Genomic DNA, 17,938 nt, shown 5'->3' on the forward strand with positions numbered 1-17,938 from the left:
AGATGGTACAGGTCCAGTCTTCCCTTTGTAAATACTCCATCTTGTATCGTCTCACCCCCTCTCCATCTGTCTCCTCTTTTTTTTTTTCTGTTTGTCGTGTTTACTTCTGCTTTGTACACTCATGGCTTCTGGTCTGATGGTCTGTATATGTGTTAATCCTCAAACAAATGTATCATCATAACTCCGAAGCAACGCGGGATTCAATCTCTCATTAGCTGTGCGTGCTCGGTATTTGTTTACCTTGGTGCCTGGCGGCCCATAACCAGCTGGGTCGGTTGTCTCCGAGCCATAAAGAGGATATCAGTGTGGCAGCAGAATGAACCATCACACTGTTATTAAACAGTTACTAAACAGTCTCTGCTCACTGAGACACTTACAAAGCAAGATCCTCCACATGAGCAGCAAGTGATATCAGCAGAAACAAAGAAAGGCGCATTTCATTTTAATGTTCAGTTAGAAATAAAAATGCTATCAAATATATTTTTTGGTTATGTGATTAGAGTTATAGGCATCTATAGTCAACTATAAATAGAGTATGAATCACAATGCATGAAACAGCTCATATTTGAGGCATAATTCATTTCTTTTGTGCAGTGCAGTCTGGATATATTGTGCATTCGGTAATATCCATCAGAATATTCTTCACATGTAGTGAATATTGTACTGCGGCAATGGTTACGGTTTGGATTTTTTCCAAACTCAACCTGATCCTCCTGCATGAACATGACTCAACTCACTCCCATCCTCTCATCAAAGCTTTAGTAGAGGCCACGACTCAGACTTTATGATGGGCTATTATCTACTATCTCTTCTAAAAAATCAATCAAAAGGAAATGTGATGTTTTGAAAAAAGCGTGTGACACATATTTAGCATTTCAATCTGTTGGGCTCAAGATGGACAGATAAATTGATCAAAAGGATCAAAATAAAAAAATACAGAACCAAAAATATTGCCCTTTTTTATTTCATGCATTCTTCTTCCTTTTCAGAACCTGGCACCAACAATACCCACAACAGCAACAGCAACAGGTGATCACTGGTTCAGGTGTGTTATGCTAGTAGCAGCTAATGTAGCCTCAACCTGCTTACCTCAAGCAGAAATGAAGAGCAGTCAGCAGAGGTTTGGTCAGCTCACTTCTTTCTAACTCCGCACCCCCAGATCTTCAGATCCAAGTGATGCTCCTTGAGGCAAATTATCAGACTTCATTCAGTTCCCTCTGAAATAATATGTTTTTCATTTATGTAGTAGTATTCCCAAAGGGCCACTCATAAGGGGGTTAGTAAGGGAAATCTCTCTGGGGCCCAGTAGCCTCGGGGCCATGCAAGCCAGCAATAGCCATGTTCATCGGAAATGCAAGCAATGAAAACCAAATGTTGAACCAAAATGTTCCCCATTACATTAGAACAACAAATACACAAAAATTGTATTTATTGCTGCTTTAGCTTCCTGTTCCATAATGCCCCCCCCCCCCCCCCCCCCCACACACACACACCTCAATTGTTCTGGATCAAGCAAGATGGAGAGCATATTTATGTGACTCATACAAATCTGGAATGGTAATGTTCTAAAATACATATGGTAGCAGTAATACCTTTACATATATTTTCCGTTTCTCAGAGAAGAATTCGACCACCAATATTGGCTACCGAACTCAAATGGTTCTTTCGCTCCTATCACACCTCTGGCACATATACTGTGCAAAAAAAATTAGCTAATGTTAAGAGATGGAGCTGCTATTTTCTCTGTGTGATGGGATCAATTTTTGGCCAAAAGGTCTAAAATAATGACAGCCAAAGAACATCCAGTGCTGAAAACACCCTAATGAAGGCAATGCTGCTGAAATGCGTGGGTGGACTTTAACATTTGTTCCTGTTGGCCCCTGTGTTCTGTTTATACTGTCTATCTGGACTATCTTTGTTCTAATATGACATAACAATACAAAGAACTGAGCTTTGACTTAATAAACCACATGGTCATGTATGTTTGGCTTGGTTTTCATATTTCTCCCGGTGATGTCAGAGGTGTGAAATGTGAGTGAGTGAGTGAGTGAGTGATTATACTGTAGATAAGCATATTCAAATTGTAAAACATTGAACAGTAATGTCACTTTAAGATAGTACAGCCACTGTGCCTTTTATTGAGACATGAGTATTTTTAGATGTAGAACAGATCAGAGATCATAGCAACACTGTTCAACACTCATACTGTGTCTGTAACTCACAGATTTCTATTTGATTAGTTAAAGACCACACCTCATTTAAACAGTTCATAAAATAAAAAGCCTACACCAGTAGACACTCTTTGCCTCCAGAGCAACTTGAATTCCTCTCAGATTGCTGCCATAAAGGTGTTGAATGTTAAATGTAGGATACTCAGTCAGTCATCAAGAAGGAAACGGATTCACTCTTTTGAGCTATGAAAGGGGAGGACACAATGTACTCATTTAAATCATGGGGCTTTGACTTCTCTGGCTCAATACACTCAATTAGGAACCTTCCAGGTCAGAATGACTAACTGTTGAAAATGAAGCAGCTGCAGCAGGAAAACAACGAATGAAACGTTTTGAGGTACAGAAATCTCTGTAGATTTAAACTATACCATCTGGCGAAGGGATCACAACAGCCGTGATCACAAATCGGGCCAGGTGGCGTAAAGTGGCCGGGGGCAATGGCCAAGTTCCTACCCCCCTTCTTCCAGCGTCCTTTCTTGGACCTCATCCATCTTCGCCACACCCATCTTTGAACTCGGCCTCCATTTTGTTCTCGGCTACACACTTTTCCTTTACGTTGCAGCATCTTGCATTGTTGTGACGCTATTGCGTTGATAAAATCTTTCCACAGGAGAACAGACAGATCTATAAACATCTGGCAAAGTACTCAAAACTGCTTCTGTGCTGGTTAGGGTTAGTGTGGACCACGTTTTGATGAAACACACAAGGTGAAAAACACAAGAGTCTGCACTAATGCTAGCAGCTCTGTGAGGACATCAGCATTCTAACATGCTCAGGACATTGCTAACATGCAGCTTTAATGTTTACCATGTTCAACATCTTGGTTTAGCATGTCAGCATTTATCATTTAAAAAGTTTCATTTTGACTTGATGTCATTTGATGAAAAGTGAAGAGAGATCACCAAAGTGATTGTAATTCATCAGGAGGGGGAAGCGAATGTGTTCACCAACTTTAAAGCCAATCCATTCGATGGTTGTCGCCGTATTTTACTCAAATGTGAGCCTCCTGGTGGCCCCAGAGGAGAAGTTATTAGGATTCCTCCTCTGAACACTGTGGATGGCTGTAACAAATCCCATTGCAATCTAACCAAGATTTGTTGTGCACCTTATACATAAAGCCAGTCAAAACCATGGATGAAACAGCCAGCAGTTGCAGAAGGTAAAACAACACAATGCATCCTCATATTGTTCGTATTATATCTTCCGAAAAGTAACTCCTAAAACCAGTCTACTAGAATATTTGGCAGGTAGAAACTGCAGAGAAAAGTGACAGTTTGCCCACATTTTTTCAAATGTCAAACATGATTGTAGATTACTCAATCAGCTGGTGGTCAGCTGTAGTGACATGCGTGGCTATGTGTGTAGAGTGTTACTGTGACGTGGGCAGCCTACTGCAGAGTTTGAGAGGTTATGGGACAAATCAGATGTAAAGTGAGAAAGGCCTCATTATACACAGAAGCACACCAGCCTTGGTCCACTAAAAGCTGACAGCCTGGTGTGTGTGTGTGTGTGTGTGTGTGTGTGTGTGTGTGTGTATGTGTGTGTGTGTGTGTGTGTCATTTGGTGTGGATCTAATGTGTTTATGTGTGAGAGATTATTTTGCACAATGTGTCATGAAATAATAAAAAAATGTTGCGGGCGAGAGGGAAGTCTGGGTCAGCCTGCTTGGCCTGCTGCCACCGCGACCCGACCCCGGATAAGCGGAGGAAAATGGATGGATGGATGGATAATTAAAAAATCAAGAAAACATCAGTTCAATTGACTGGAATCATCAACTTTTAATGGTTTTAAGAGAATATAAGAAATATCAATCTAATTACATGCACATATTGTGAGGATTCTGTCTGTGCCTTTGCACTTTTCTCTGTAATGAAACTTTGCAGGTTTTTGAAAATAATAGCGGCTACTGAGCCTAGGTACAGCTGAGGCTGGCAGAAGAGAATCCCTGACTGATGAAAGAAGCATTTCTGCAAAGTTGAGTCTGACAAGGTGAGTTTGAGATGTGGCAGAGTGCGGAAGAGAAACCCTTCAGTTTACAATACGTGGTCTCTTTCCTGAAGTATCTCAATGCAGTTTTTCCTCACTGGTGTTAGTGATCTTAAAAATAACAAATTTGACACTTTATTTTTACCCACGCATTTTTTAATGGTGTGTAATAAGCATTACAGCCTCAAATGGCTGCTGGCTATAGTTTTTTAGTGATGAAATAGGAAATTAGCGTAGTTGGTTCAGGGGCAAAAGGGGTACGCATTTCTCTATGGAATCAGTAAATAGTTGACTGGTCCAATGTCTAAATAATGGCTAGTGGATGAATCCCACCTCTGGTGCACTAATCTAATGGCTCGTCACTAATCTATAATTGACTGCAATCTATTTTTAGAGAAATGGAATGAATGGATCTAATTTGCATATGTATTTAGAACCCTAAATTAGGTCTTTGTCGAACCACCACTGACAGTAATTACACTCTTGTCTTCCAGGTCCACACACACCTGCATTGGAGCAAACTAGGGGTTGTGTGTGGCACTTTAGTGAATTGTGATTTTCATTTTTCTCCAATACGGATGTATATTTTTTTGTCACTTATTTGTATTCGAAATAAAAATACATTTTGAGGGGATTTAAAACCAACCTACTCAATAATCATTCTGCAAATTCTGCAAATCCATGGGTCTTTTAACTGTGTGTGAAAATATGCAGTTAGTTTAGTTTTCCTATCATATACAGTAATGTGCAGACACACAAATACTGTATTTCTGCTGTGGACAAAATAATGAAAACAACAAATTATACAAATATTATTAATGTGGCAAGATGTGGGGGATATTCAGTTTGAAATATATCACGGAGGGACAGTATCTGCCACATGGCACAATGGGTCCTGCAAAATGGCCTCACATTAGTGGGCTGCTTTTAAAACCCTGCAGAATATTGACTGGTCCAAATGACTCCTACGAGATGGCTGCTCATACCATGACAGATCCACCTCCACGTTTAACACCTGGTAAAAGACACTGTGGGTTGAATTCTTTGGCTTTCTCTGAACAGAAACTGGTCCAGACAGAAAACAAAGACAATTCATCAATCCGTATTACTTTTATGTTGCTCAGGTTGTATGTCCTTATTGTGCATCTTTTTTGAGCTGACATTGATTGCATTCAAATTAATGGAAATAATGTTTTTTAGGAAAATGTCACAAATGTGTGTAATCATGCTTCTTTTTAGTCTTCCCCAGCAACCATATTCTGTAATTTAGCAGTTCTTGTGATCAGAGCATGCTGTCCAGGAACGGCACGTTTGGGCTGATGACTGTCATCAGTAGCTACTAGACTGTCAAGTCTTCTTTCACACACAAGAGATGCAGCTCAAAGTGACTTTAAACAACTTCAAATGATCTGTAACACTTTACTATACACCTTAGCTCACACTTAATCTGTCAATCTGTCAACAACACGTATAGCATTTGCATTCTCAAATGTATTTGCTGATTCATTTCTTGATTAATCGATTAATCATTTGGTCTACAAAATATCAGAAAATATTCTGAGCACTCCAGATGGTCAACAGCACAAACTATTAGATATTCAGTTTGTCACATAAGAGAAAGGAAAGCACAATAATCTTCACAGTTAAGAAGTTGGAACAGTGAAATGTGATTTTCATTTGAAAAATGGCAAGACAGGTAATCCATTATCAAAATAGTTGACTATTAATTTTCTGTGGATCAGCTGAATTGACTAGGTGGTTCAGCTTTCGGAGATAAAAGCACATCTTACAAAGTTAGACGCTGCTGTCCTCAGATGAACAAGGACACTGTTGACAGCAGCCTCGCCGCAGGTCTCTGTCAGAGTTTTAGGTACAGCAAGCAGCTGAGAAGTCTGTGAATGTGACGGCTCAACGAGGGACTGTGAGAAGATTCATGGACAAACACTGGGAGTTTAAGAAACTATCCCAAATCTAACTGGAAGCAAGTGTAGGGACGTCACAGCGGGCATGATGTGAGTTATTTTCTTTGTTCCAATTCTGACAAGCTGTATTGATTTATAGGCTTATTTGGGAGAGCCGAGTGCTGTGAGTGAACTGCAGCATGGAAAAGTTTTAAAACAGAGGCATAATGTTAACAGATTTCTTGTGATTAAACTTCTGCAGTTTCTTGTGTTTACTTTATTTTGTCCACTGCCTGTATAGCTACAAAGTCCTCTTAGTGTAAAGACCAAAGCTTTGTATTCCACTATAATTGGTAAATGAGTTGATGGCGGACGTGAAAACGGCATATTGTCCCTCAACATCACCATCATCACGTTGCCAGCAGGAAATACAACAAAGGTGTCTGTCTGTTCGCTCCATGTTATAAGGCGATAACAATACATGAGAGAGATGTCACGTGAACACCAATTAAAAATCACCGTGACGCTCTCTTTAAAAATCACCGAGACGTGAGATATGAAAAACACATAATTTGCAACACTTTGAGTGTGGTGAAACAACACCCTCCAAATGAGTCCCCCCCCCCCCCCCACCCCACCCCCTGTGCCTGCGCAGGGTATAGTAGGCTATGGTAAATATCATGGCAAGCGTTCACAACCTTCTCATTGGCTCAGGAGTCATAGACCCCCGTAATATAAAGCGAGAGTGATTGCTCTCACAGCCTTTTCCCGCTGGCACGCGTTTTGGATCACACTTCAACTAACGGGAAAATACCTTTTACGCACAGAGTGCTTGGAGACGCTGCAGACGAGCGCAACCGGCGATTCATTTTTTCGAAGGACAAGAGTTCTACAGCCAACAGGTTGGTATATTTCATATTAGACGAGAGGCTCGTTGTGTGTTAACGTGGTTTGTTTTGAGGAAAAAAAGTTTATTTTCAGATTTGCCTTGACTCATTTAATTGAAGTCTTTCATTGAGAAATTAAGTTATTTTAACGAGAAAAATAATTGTAGTTAAACGTTGAATTTGTTTGAGATGATACACATCTAAATAGTATTCGTGTATATCGTTTAGAGGAGATTATATAATTATTTATTTTGATCTCACTATGTTTGCGCATTGATTTTCACATATAATTAAAGTGCTCTTTGGAGAAACTTGTGATCTTTAAATTAATGCTGCATGGTTGAAGAGATTTGTTTCAACTGAAGTCTAAAGAAAAGACACAGATTAGGGCTATGTATTAAGGGGAATATATTTAGTCAACAACATTACTAAACAAGCAAACATCAACAAAAAGGGGTCATTCTGCTGTTATCGTTAGATGTGCTTTTACCTCTTTCTGCATCACTTTTCTGTTAACAGAGTTAAGTGTGATCTGAAGTGTCTGAGTGGACATGTGGCTACTGGAGAAGCTCCGTAGCTCCGTGGAGAGCAGTGGGAGGAAAACCCAGTCCCCCCAGACAATAGAGGCCATCCCTGTCTCTGTTTATGTCAACGTCCTTACTCCAGAAAAGATCCCTGATTTCTTCATCCCCCCTAAACTTATTTGCTGCCCTCCAGAAGAGTCTCTCACCCCGAAACCTCAGCACTTCTCCACACTACGACCCTCTGTTTCTGACCATGCCATCTGCAGCCAGAGCCCCAGGGCTCGGAGCAGCAATAACCCCTGCAGCCCTCGCCTCTTTTCGCGCCTGGGTGGGGACACACGCAATCTCCAGAAGTCTGCCAACCGTCACATCATCCAAATCGAGAGTGCTGATGAGCCGGGTGCCGGATCTGTGGACAGGGACAGTGTCAACACCAATGCTGACCCCCAGTCCCAGACTGCGATGTCTCTGCCTTATGTCCCCAAGGCTCAGACCTCATATGGCTTTTCCACCCTGGTGGAGTCTCCTCATACCCGCCGCAAGGAGAGCTTGTTCCACAGCGACCCCGGCAGCCCTCTCACCTCCCCGAACTCCCAGAGACGCTCCCAAGGGGGAACTCTACTGGCCCCAGCTGACCAAAACCCTTACCGCTATTTCAGCGGCGGAGAGAGCGACACCTGCTCCTCAGCAGAATCGTCCCCCTTCACCTCCCCTCTCTTGTCCCGCTCGGCCTCCCTTCTACGCTCCATAACCCAGGAGACACAAGCCAAGGTGAGCACTGTTTCTCTGAGTGCCAGTGTAAATGGATTGGCTGCTAAAAAACGCGCCTTTTCTCGTTTGATTCACCATGAGGATTCTTTTCTGTGTGTTATTGACCTGTTGCTTTTTTATCTCTCTCCCTCCCTCAAGGTGTCTCGTGCCAAGCGCTCCCTGGCACGCCACAGTTCTCTCTCCACTGATGAATGCAGCTCAGCTGACAACAGCCCCAACATGCAGCGCCGCCACATGCGCTGCCCTCCCTCTCCCGCCTTCCGTGGATGTAAAGGCAGGGGCTCCAGGGGCGCGGCGTCGGACGTCCTACAGCGTGAGCACACCGTCAACCTCCACAAGGGGGGGACACTGAGGCTGAGCACCCACTACGACCCAGAGGCAGCTCGGCTGAGGGTGCGCGTGCTCACGGCCGAGGCCCTTTATGACAGGCAGACTGACATCAAAAGCATCAACTGTTGTGTAGCACTCTACCTGAACCCTGGCAAGCAGCAGAAACAGAGGAGCACCATCATCAAGAACAGCCGGAATCCAGTATTCAACGAAGACTTTTTTTTTGATGCGCTGGCCCAGACACAAGTAAAGAGTCTGGCTTTGAAAATAAAGGTAGTGAACAAAGGAACCAGTCTGAGGAGAAACGTGCTTCTAGGAGAAAGGGAGGTGCTGCTAAGTGAGCTGCTGGGAGGCCACTAGGGAGTCGCTGTCAAGACTTGCGTAAGCAGCTCCACATCTTGAGGGCCCTTTTTCTTCTCTGGCTATACCTTTTTATCCCACACTGAACAGATCTGACAAGTACTGGGCAGGTGAAAGCATGCTGGTGACAAGGGAATTGTATCTTGCACACTGTGTTATGTAAATCAATGGACAAAAAACAAAACGACGCCTCTGTAGGATTAAAAGTCCCACTCTATCAAGTTGCCATCAAGCCTCTGCCCATGTAAAACAAGTGGAAACCAGAATTATTTACATGCTTACCAGTATATTAGCAATGTGAACAGTGGAGTCATCCTTGTTTGTGTATTTCTCTTGAAGTATTGAGTTACAAAAAGTGTTGCCTTCTCTCGTGAGCATTGTGATGTGGCTCAGTATCGCAGCTGTGATGCAATGATGATCTTGTTGAGCTGTAGTTTTTGTAATAATGTAGTAATATCACATGTGGGTTTTGCACGTTCGTGTGGAAACTAATAATGCCTCGGTGTACTTGAAATAATTTATATTTGAAAATTAGATTTGAATTGCCAGTGGATGTAATGTTAATATATGTGACATGCTTTTTGAACGTATGAATAAATACTAAACTCTCACTGGTGTTTTTTTCTACCCTCCAGCTTTGTCTCAGTGATTGTGTCCTCTAATAATTCAGCAGGATCAAGAGCACGCCATATGATTATAAACCCTGCTTTGCTACCCCAAGCTTTCCATTTTTGCAATCTGGGTCCTCTAATAAACACAGGGTGTCATTTGAGAGGTTTTTAATACTGGATCTTGGCACGCAATATTGTCTCTCTGTGCATTCAAACTCCCTGTTTAATTTTAAAAACACGTTTCCTATTCAGACTGTCCTCCAGTGATGTTCAAATTTTATTAAGCATGGCAGAAGGTAAAATCCTAGCTCCTGAAACAAATGTTGGCACGCACTCTTCTGCTAGATATAATTCATCTGTAGACTGAGGATATATCTTGATTTATGTATTAAATATGTGATAAATGGAAATGCATTTGTGCTGAGGGAAGAGAAATACAAAACATTCCCTGGAGTACGTGCACTAATACATCTGCCAGGCATGCAGTGCTGGTCCCACTGCAATGAAGAGCATAAGCCAAGTGTGGATCTTATGCCTCCTCTACTGGCGAAACATCAGATTGACGTCTCACAGTGCCCGAGCAATATTATCAAATTTAAAGGATGAAAACGACTTTTGGCAGCTTATTTCCCAGCCAGCTCCATTTGCTTATAATGCACCGAAATAAGTCATAACAAGCATCCATGTGGGACACACTCATCTGTGAGATTAAAGAAAATGTATTTGCCACAAATTTAGATGAAAAGACAAATAGTTAAAAGAAATTAAGTAATTATGTTTCCCTTTGTAGAATTGGTGAGGCAAATTTGTAAAGAGGGAAATCTAATATTCTCTGAATCAATCAAAACATCAGCCTATAACCATAATCAACTTTTTTTTTCAAGTCTAGTAATTAAAGTCTCGGAAAAGATTTTCCTGGCAACAGTTTTGATAATTTTACATGAAATATTTCTGTCTGTTCTGTTTGTCTCTGCTCTCTTCTCAGCGATTGGAAGTGGGCAGGATTCATCTAGAAAAAGTGGACATATTTCCGTGCACCAATCAGAATCGAGCAAATTTTATAATCCAAATCTAATGACAGATGGTGGGTGACAGATTGAATTACACTAAAATGTCAGGGGTTTTAAAAACCTTAACACAGTAGATACATTGAGCTTGTTTTTATGCCATTTTCCTTTGAGCATTCAGGTGATGAAGAGGCTTTGCCAAAGTTGAGATGCAACCCAGGCACTTTCATATTCACAAATCACTCATGCAAACAAAAGAGTGCATCTGCTTTTTGACGAAGGAATGTATGCCGTATCACATTATTAGACGGCCAGCAAAGTAATAATTCTGTAGTTTGGTGTTGAAGTTCCTTTGTACACGACCACATTGTTTTAATCCATCTATCTATTCAAATTAGTTTTACGAATACATTCTATATTCTATGAAAAGAACACAAATTGTAGATTGGTTCAAGGATGATTTTGGGTTCCCGAAAAAAAACTAAAAATGACTGCCATCCTCTTTGTGATGCTGTCAGCAAGCAGAGGTGTCATGTCATTACTCCGGTTTTCAAATCCCCAGAAGTGAACTTATTGCATGAATTCATAGGGTATTCTAATCCTACTTCACTGCTCAACTCTCATCAACAGCTGCGATATGCCACACTGCATTTATGAATGTGAAAGTAAGTGGATTATTTTTTGTACTGTGGACGGATGCTGAAGAAAAAGTCAATACCAACATTCCACTGGCGAGTGGCCATTGCTCATGCACAGCATCGTGCATGTCAATATTCAATCAATATTCTGGCCATTGGCTTTGCTCATGAGGATAGAGCAATGTGATCTCTTCAAGATGTTCAGATCAGTCATATACTGTATGTTTCCAGCTTTCCACAGATACTTACTTTATTTGTTATATGTGTCTCGTCCCCTTTTTAACAACAGGGTTCTAACGATAGTTATCTGGATGCTATTTGAATTGCACAGTACCATCAAGGAAAATGAATTACTTCCATATTACTAGTTGCAAAAACACTCTGCACCAAACACAGGATACAGTGTGTATGGTTCATCTTGTTATTCACATTATTAATGTGACATGACTGCAGAGGCCTGATGCTGTGCTCACAATGCAGTGTGGCCTCAGACGCCCTCTGACTGTGTTGTTGATTTTAGCTTTCCTCCAGCCTGTATACTTTAGACTCAAGACTGATAATGATGATCTGACATGACAGTTGGTATAGTTAATAGCTTTTAGTCTGACATTAAAATGTATCACAAAGGCACACTTTTCTGGTCATGGGAACAAGGTAAAATCTGTAAAATGAGCAAAACACATCTGCCTTTGTCATCATGGAAAGAAACAACATTGTTTTGTGTGAGACATCAGGGCATCATCTCTATCTGCCACTCTTTGCCATGTGAGTTTCAAATGTCTATTTCGGATAAAACGATACAATATAGATATGGAGGCAATGGAATTATTTAAAAAAATATACGTATTGATTTTCAAGTAACCAAGCATTATTGTGTTATTGTTTGAATGTTTTTGCAGGGATGCCCAAAGGAATTCCTCTCTCTACGAGCAAATGTCTATTTTTCTCGTGTTTTACGTATCCACTTCCACGGAGCACTTGCTGGTGTATTTGGTTTGTGAGCCGGTCATCAGCTGGCTCTCTCTCTCTCTCGCTCTCTCGCTCTCTCTCTCTCTCTCCCTCTCTCTCTCTCCGAGGTGGTACGAACAACCATAACAAACGAACCCATCAGCTGGTAGGTCACTCAAGTCACGTGGTGCGTGGGAAACGTAGTTCTCTTCAACGTGCAAAAGCCCAACGCTCTACCAAGGAGGCGTTCCATCAAAACTGCTCCACCCACAATGCCTCGCTTCAATGGTAAACATAGACCTGTCAAACAACACACACGCCATCTTGACAGCACCCTCAAAATGGCAGAAAGATGCGAGCTAGAAACCGAGTCCGAACTGAGAGTTCAGCTCTCTGCTTTCTAACACGACTGTTTCCATAAACGAGTGGTTATGGGGTTGGTGCCCAGCGCGGCAGCACAGAGCCTGTAAAATGGACATACCGACGGCGGTTTTCAACGCGGCCAGAGATGGTAAGCTGAAACTTATCCAGAAGTTGCTGAGCAACAAAACTCCAGAGGAGCTGGAGGCTTTCGCCGAGGAGAAAACGCAGGGAGGCACCCCTCTGTTGATAGCCTCTCGATACGGACACCTAGAGGTTGTAGACTACCTCCTTGAACACTGTAAAGCTAATGTCGAACTCGGGGGGGCGGTTAACTTTGATGGCGAGACCATCGAGGGGGCTCCGCCGCTGTGGGCAGCCTCGGCAGCCGGTCACCTGCCGGTGGTTAAGACGCTGCTGAAACAGGGCGCCTCCGTGAACAACGCAACGCTAACTAACTCAACGCCGCTCCGAGCTGCCTGCTTTGACGGCCACCTGGAGATCGTCCGCTACCTGGTGGAGCACAGAGCCGACATGGAGGTAGCCAACCGCCACGGCCACACCTGCCTCATGATCTCCTGTTACAAGGGCCACAAGGAGATAGCCAAGTTCCTGCTGGACCGTGGTGCTGATGTCAACCGCAAGAGCGTGAAGGGAAACACCGCCCTGCACGACTGTGCGGAGTCGGGTAGTCTGGACATCATGAAGATGCTGCTGAAGTGCAACGCTCGCATGGAGAGGGACGGATACGGGATGACCCCACTCCTCGCTGCAAGTGTCACGGGCCACACCAACATCGTGGAGTATCTCGCCCACCAGCCCCGCACCTCCAGGGAGGAGCGCGTCGATGCACTTGAACTCCTCGGGGCCACTTTTGTGGACAAGAAGCGGGATCTCTTGGGGGCGATGAGGTACTGGAGAAGGGCGATGGAGCTGAGGCAACCAGGGGACAAAGCCGGATCCCTGGCCAAGCCTCCGCCTGGTCCTCCGATCCCTGCCTATGGCTGTGCACAGGAGGTGAGCACTGCAGAGGAACTGGAGGCTCTGATCACAGACCCTGATGAAATGAGGATGCAGGCTCTGTTGGTTCGAGAGCGCATCCTGGGGCCGTCCCACCCAGACACCTCTTATTACATCCGTTACAGGGGAGCTGTGTATGCTGACTCGGGCAACTTCGAACGCTGCATCAGCCTTTGGAAATATGCTTTAGACATGCAGCAGAGCAACCTGGACCCCCTCAGTCCCATGACGGCCTCCAGTTTCCTGTCTTTTGCGGAGCTTTTCTCTTTTGTTCTTCAAGACCGGGCCAAAGGCACCCTGTCGACGCGCGTCACCTTTCACGATCTGATGACTGTGCTGGGGAAGAGTGTGAAGGAGGTAGAGAGAGCTGTGGCGCAGACGGACAACCCTCCCGAGGCCCCTCAGTTCACCAAAGCCCTCTCCATCATCCTGCACCTGATCTTTCTCCTGGAGAAGCTGGACTGCAGCCCCGAGCAGGAGCACCAGAAGAAGCACACGGTGTACCGCCTGCTGAAGCTGAACCCTCGAGGTCGGAGCGGCTTCACTCCCCTCCACATGGCCGTAGACAAGGACACCACGTCTGTCGGCCGCTACCCGGTCGGCCGCTTCCCCTCCCAGGCGGTGGCGGCGCTTCTCCTGGAGTGTGGCGCCGACGTGGACTCGCGCGACAGCGAAAACAATACGCCTCTGCACGTCGCCAGCAACAACGGCTGTCCAGAGATTATGGCACTACTTATGAAGGCCGGGGCTCACTTCGACGCCACGAACGCGCAGAGGAAGACGGCCTTCGAGCTGCTGGACGAGCAGAGCAGCGGGCACCCGGCCCTCTACCCACTGAACCATGTCACCCTTCAGTGCCTGGCGGCGCGTGCAATTGAGAAGCACAGACTGCCCTACAGGGGACTGATCTCTGAGGAGATGGAGGCTTTCATTGAACTGCACTGACGTCCACCACTGTCCCCTGACGAACACCCCCCCTGCACTACACTTCCTGTTGTCTCCTGTACCTTAGTGTGAGCTGTCACAAACCTCCATCTCTACACCATTCTCATCATCTTTGTCTCATTTTCGGCCTTTGCTTTGCTGCCAACCTTTGTGTCAGACCTCGCCATATAGCAATAAACATCCAGCTAAAATCTCTGGCTGAGATCTGCTCAGTTGTTGCCTCATTCTAACATTAAGTCACATAGAAAGGGATTGTTGATTTCTACTGCTATTCAGAGCCGGTTGGGACCTGATGTAGACTTTTAATGTATTTTCCCTTTTTTTTTTTTTTTTGTCCCAGTTTAAAGGAGACTTACAGTGTGATGGTGCTTGCGCGTGTTTGGGGGCTGCAGGCTGTATGAAAGATGAGTTTTAGTACAACTGGAAGCATCTGAACCAACTAGCCAGATAAGATGAAAATGAAGAGTGAATAGCTCACTTGTTGTTTTGCAAATTCATTTAGAAAGGAAGTGAACAAAGTTTGAACAAACTCAACCACCCCAAACTTGCTTTGCTGCTCATTTTTAGCCGACTCTACTTCACTTACTGTAAACCATCTGTTGTGTTTCTTTGATACGGGAAGGTGTGTGAATGTACTGTGCCAAATGTCAGCCATGGAGCCATGTTCTGTTACAGACTGTACTGGCGGCAAAGGGAAAAGCAACTAATTCTCTTGCTAACTATAAGCAGAAGTAAAGTGGAGACACACATGAAGAAGGTCGGGAACTTGAGAGGTATCCATGAGTAGAAAGAGCCGGTACCGTTGTTTGGCCAACACTCTGCAGTCTCCACACACACACACACACACATATGCAGTTTGTGATATTCCAATCAGAGGCACTGTTTTTCAAGCAGAAATTCACTACATAAACAGATTTTACACGGGATTATTCTTCAATTTGACATGCTTATCTTAACATGGTAATGGCTCAAACCTGTGGGCTGCTTCGTTGACAATGAGTTGGTATCACTTTATTACTATTTAATTTATGTCCTACGAATGTTTTCTTAACATTTCTGCCTACGTCCGTATGAACAATTTCAAACTAGAGCCTAAAGTGTGCCTATGCATCCCTCTGTTCTGGGTGACGCCAACATCTACAGAGATATCCACTTCACTCAGGCAAAGAAGCGGCAGCAGAACTTGGACATATTGTGAAGAACGGAGCTGAAGCCCCAGGTTTGTATCAACTGTCCGTAATCAAGTGTCAAGTCTCTTTTTGTAGTGAATTTTCCCTTTAACCTCAGCACAGAAATGGACAGGCCATTCCTGCATCTTGGTCTTACTATTAATAGACTCTTTTGTTGATCTTGTGTTATCATGAATGTTTTATTTGTCTGTCTGTGCTAAGCACCACCAAGTTGAAAGCACGCTGAGGAGCTCTAAATCCTAAATGGACAACTTGCATTCAGGCTATGAACTGCCTCTGCCTTTCTCTTTCTCAACTGATTCGTTTAACCGATGATAACTCGAGAACAAAGTGAGTTGGAGATACTTGAATAAAATGCAGTATCGCAACATATTCTGTGTGTGCTTGTGTGTGTGTGTGTGTGTGTGTGTGTGTGGGTGATCTCAGGTTTTGCTGTGTCTTTTCTACATGTGGAACATTGTTTTTGGGGGGATTGTTTTGTGATTTAGAAACTAGGCACTGTCTTAAATTTGAAAATGATTTATATTCCTCTGCTCTGTTTCGTCATAGTTCTTTAGCTTGAGTGCCGTTTCTTACAATGGCAACATTTGCATAAAGAGCATCATTACATATTTAGATGGATCGAAATGGTTGCGTTAAAGACATAAAAAAAAAACCCGACCAGCCAGCCGAGGACATCAAATTTGCTTATTTCGAAAGTGGAAAATGCATACAAAGTGTTACATAAGCAGAATATTTAAAAAGGATAATCAGTGCCCACTTGATTCAGCTATTTATACCAAATATGGGCTTTCCACTGCTCACGTAAACGCGAGGGCACTGAAATAAAGCGTAACAGAAACTTGATCTTTCTGAGTCCTGCACTCTTACGGTATAAATAGTGCAATTAACGTCACTGCTGCGGGGCAGCTTTGGAGACAGGGCACTTACCCTGCTAATTTTAGGGATCTTTTGCCAGAGCGTAAACTCTGGAAATGGGAATACTGTAACGCTATACAGTCAGGCAGGTCACCGGGTGACTGGCAGAGACGGCACACAGACAACAGAGACGGCATTATTCTGACAGGAAACAGAAGCAATATGAGCTAATTCCTTTTTAAAGATGGGGATTGGAAAGAATAGCTCCACCTAAATATTGATGATGTGCTACATGTGACAGGCGTCATGTTAGCGGAGCGAGTAAAGAAACGGCAGCTGTTTTAAAGAGGGCTTCATGTCACTGGGACAACATGTGTCTACCCTGCTAAACGAGATCATACAACCAAGAGCACTGTATAGCTGACCTGACCTCTGACCTTTCTGTAAAGGGTGCGAGGGGAGTGTGGTAAACATTTAGACACAGACCTATGATGTCAAGAGGTCAAAGTCAGCCACAATTGTTAATGTTGGAACATACAAAGATCCTGGGAAGGATGTCAAGTGAATGCGCCGTCACATAATAGTAACTTCCCACTAGATGTCACTAGCAACAAAGAAAGTCAATCAGCCTTTGTCCCTTCAAGACCGCGCCATGGACTCAAAAACTGCAGCTTCCAAATGCAATCAGAAGTGATGACAGTCGATTTTCTCTTTCTCACACTTTGTCAAACAGTCCGTGAGAGAATGAGTTGTTGGGGATGTTTTTATACCACGCTATTAGGCGGGGCTGAGTATGCATTTGTAGTGTATGTGGAGGAACAGAAATCCAGGCAGACATTTACTCTTGAGTCTGTTTGCAGAGCGCTGCACGGGTGATCAGCGAAGACGTGAGAACAAAGCCTCCTTCATGCCAACTTCCAACACCTCCGATTTTGACCTCGAGGCAGTTGTTTCTGTCTTGTGTGACCTAAATAAGAGCAAATCTTAAAAAAAACAACAGCCTGTGTTCATCTATGTAGCATCTTTTTAAAATGTAAAAGCACAGGGCTTGGTTCACTGATGTGTTTCTTCAATTTAATTTATTGTTTTTATGGATGTTTTCAAGCAAAATAAGTGGGTTGATACAATAATTGTACTAGAACAGGATCTTTCAGGGGCCTGCAGTTCATGATGGGTTATATCAGGGATATGTGGCCCATGTCTGCAGTATTTAACATTTTCATATCATAAGCAAAAGAAAACAGCATACAATCTGTTTCTTTGTTACAGTTGTACAGGTCATCCTTCGTTGGAGGCTTTGCCTGCAGCCGTTTCCACGCGATGCTTTTTTTTTTGCTCGCTGCCAAAACGTTTTTGTTTATTGGGGAATTT

At 43.5% G+C, this 17,938-nt stretch overlaps 2 protein-coding genes across 2 annotated transcripts; both read left to right on the top strand.

Annotated features, from left to right (window-relative positions):
• Window positions 1-7,556: 7,556 nt before the first annotated feature.
• On the top strand, window positions 7,557-8,990 carry LOC306706693 (C2 calcium-dependent domain-containing protein 4C-like; the record flags this gene model as incomplete). Its single annotated transcript, XM_079173852.1, has 2 exons — window positions 7,557-8,300; window positions 8,439-8,990. 2 exons carry the CDS (start codon window positions 7,557-7,559, stop codon window positions 8,988-8,990), a joined length of 1,296 nt encoding a protein of 431 aa, XP_079029978.1.
• A 3,545-nt stretch (window positions 8,991-12,535) lies between these two features.
• On the top strand, window positions 12,536-16,017 carry fem1a (fem-1 homolog a). Its single transcript, XM_079172524.1, has one exon. The coding sequence runs from the start codon at window positions 12,666-12,668 to the stop codon at window positions 14,517-14,519; it is 1,854 nt and encodes a 617-aa protein (XP_079028650.1). The 5' UTR covers window positions 12,536-12,665; the 3' UTR covers window positions 14,520-16,017.
• The last annotated feature ends 1,921 nt before the right edge of the window (window positions 16,018-17,938 follow it).

This window comes from Pholis gunnellus (genome assembly GCF_910591455.1).
Source record: "Pholis gunnellus genome assembly, chromosome: 14".
NCBI classification, from domain to species: domain Eukaryota; kingdom Metazoa; phylum Chordata; class Actinopteri; order Perciformes; family Pholidae; genus Pholis; species Pholis gunnellus.

Coding starts and splice junctions, on each gene's coding strand:
- fem1a (XM_079172524.1), top strand. CDS start 12,666: ATGGACATACCGACGGCGGTTTTCAACGCGGCCAGAGATGGTAAGCTG.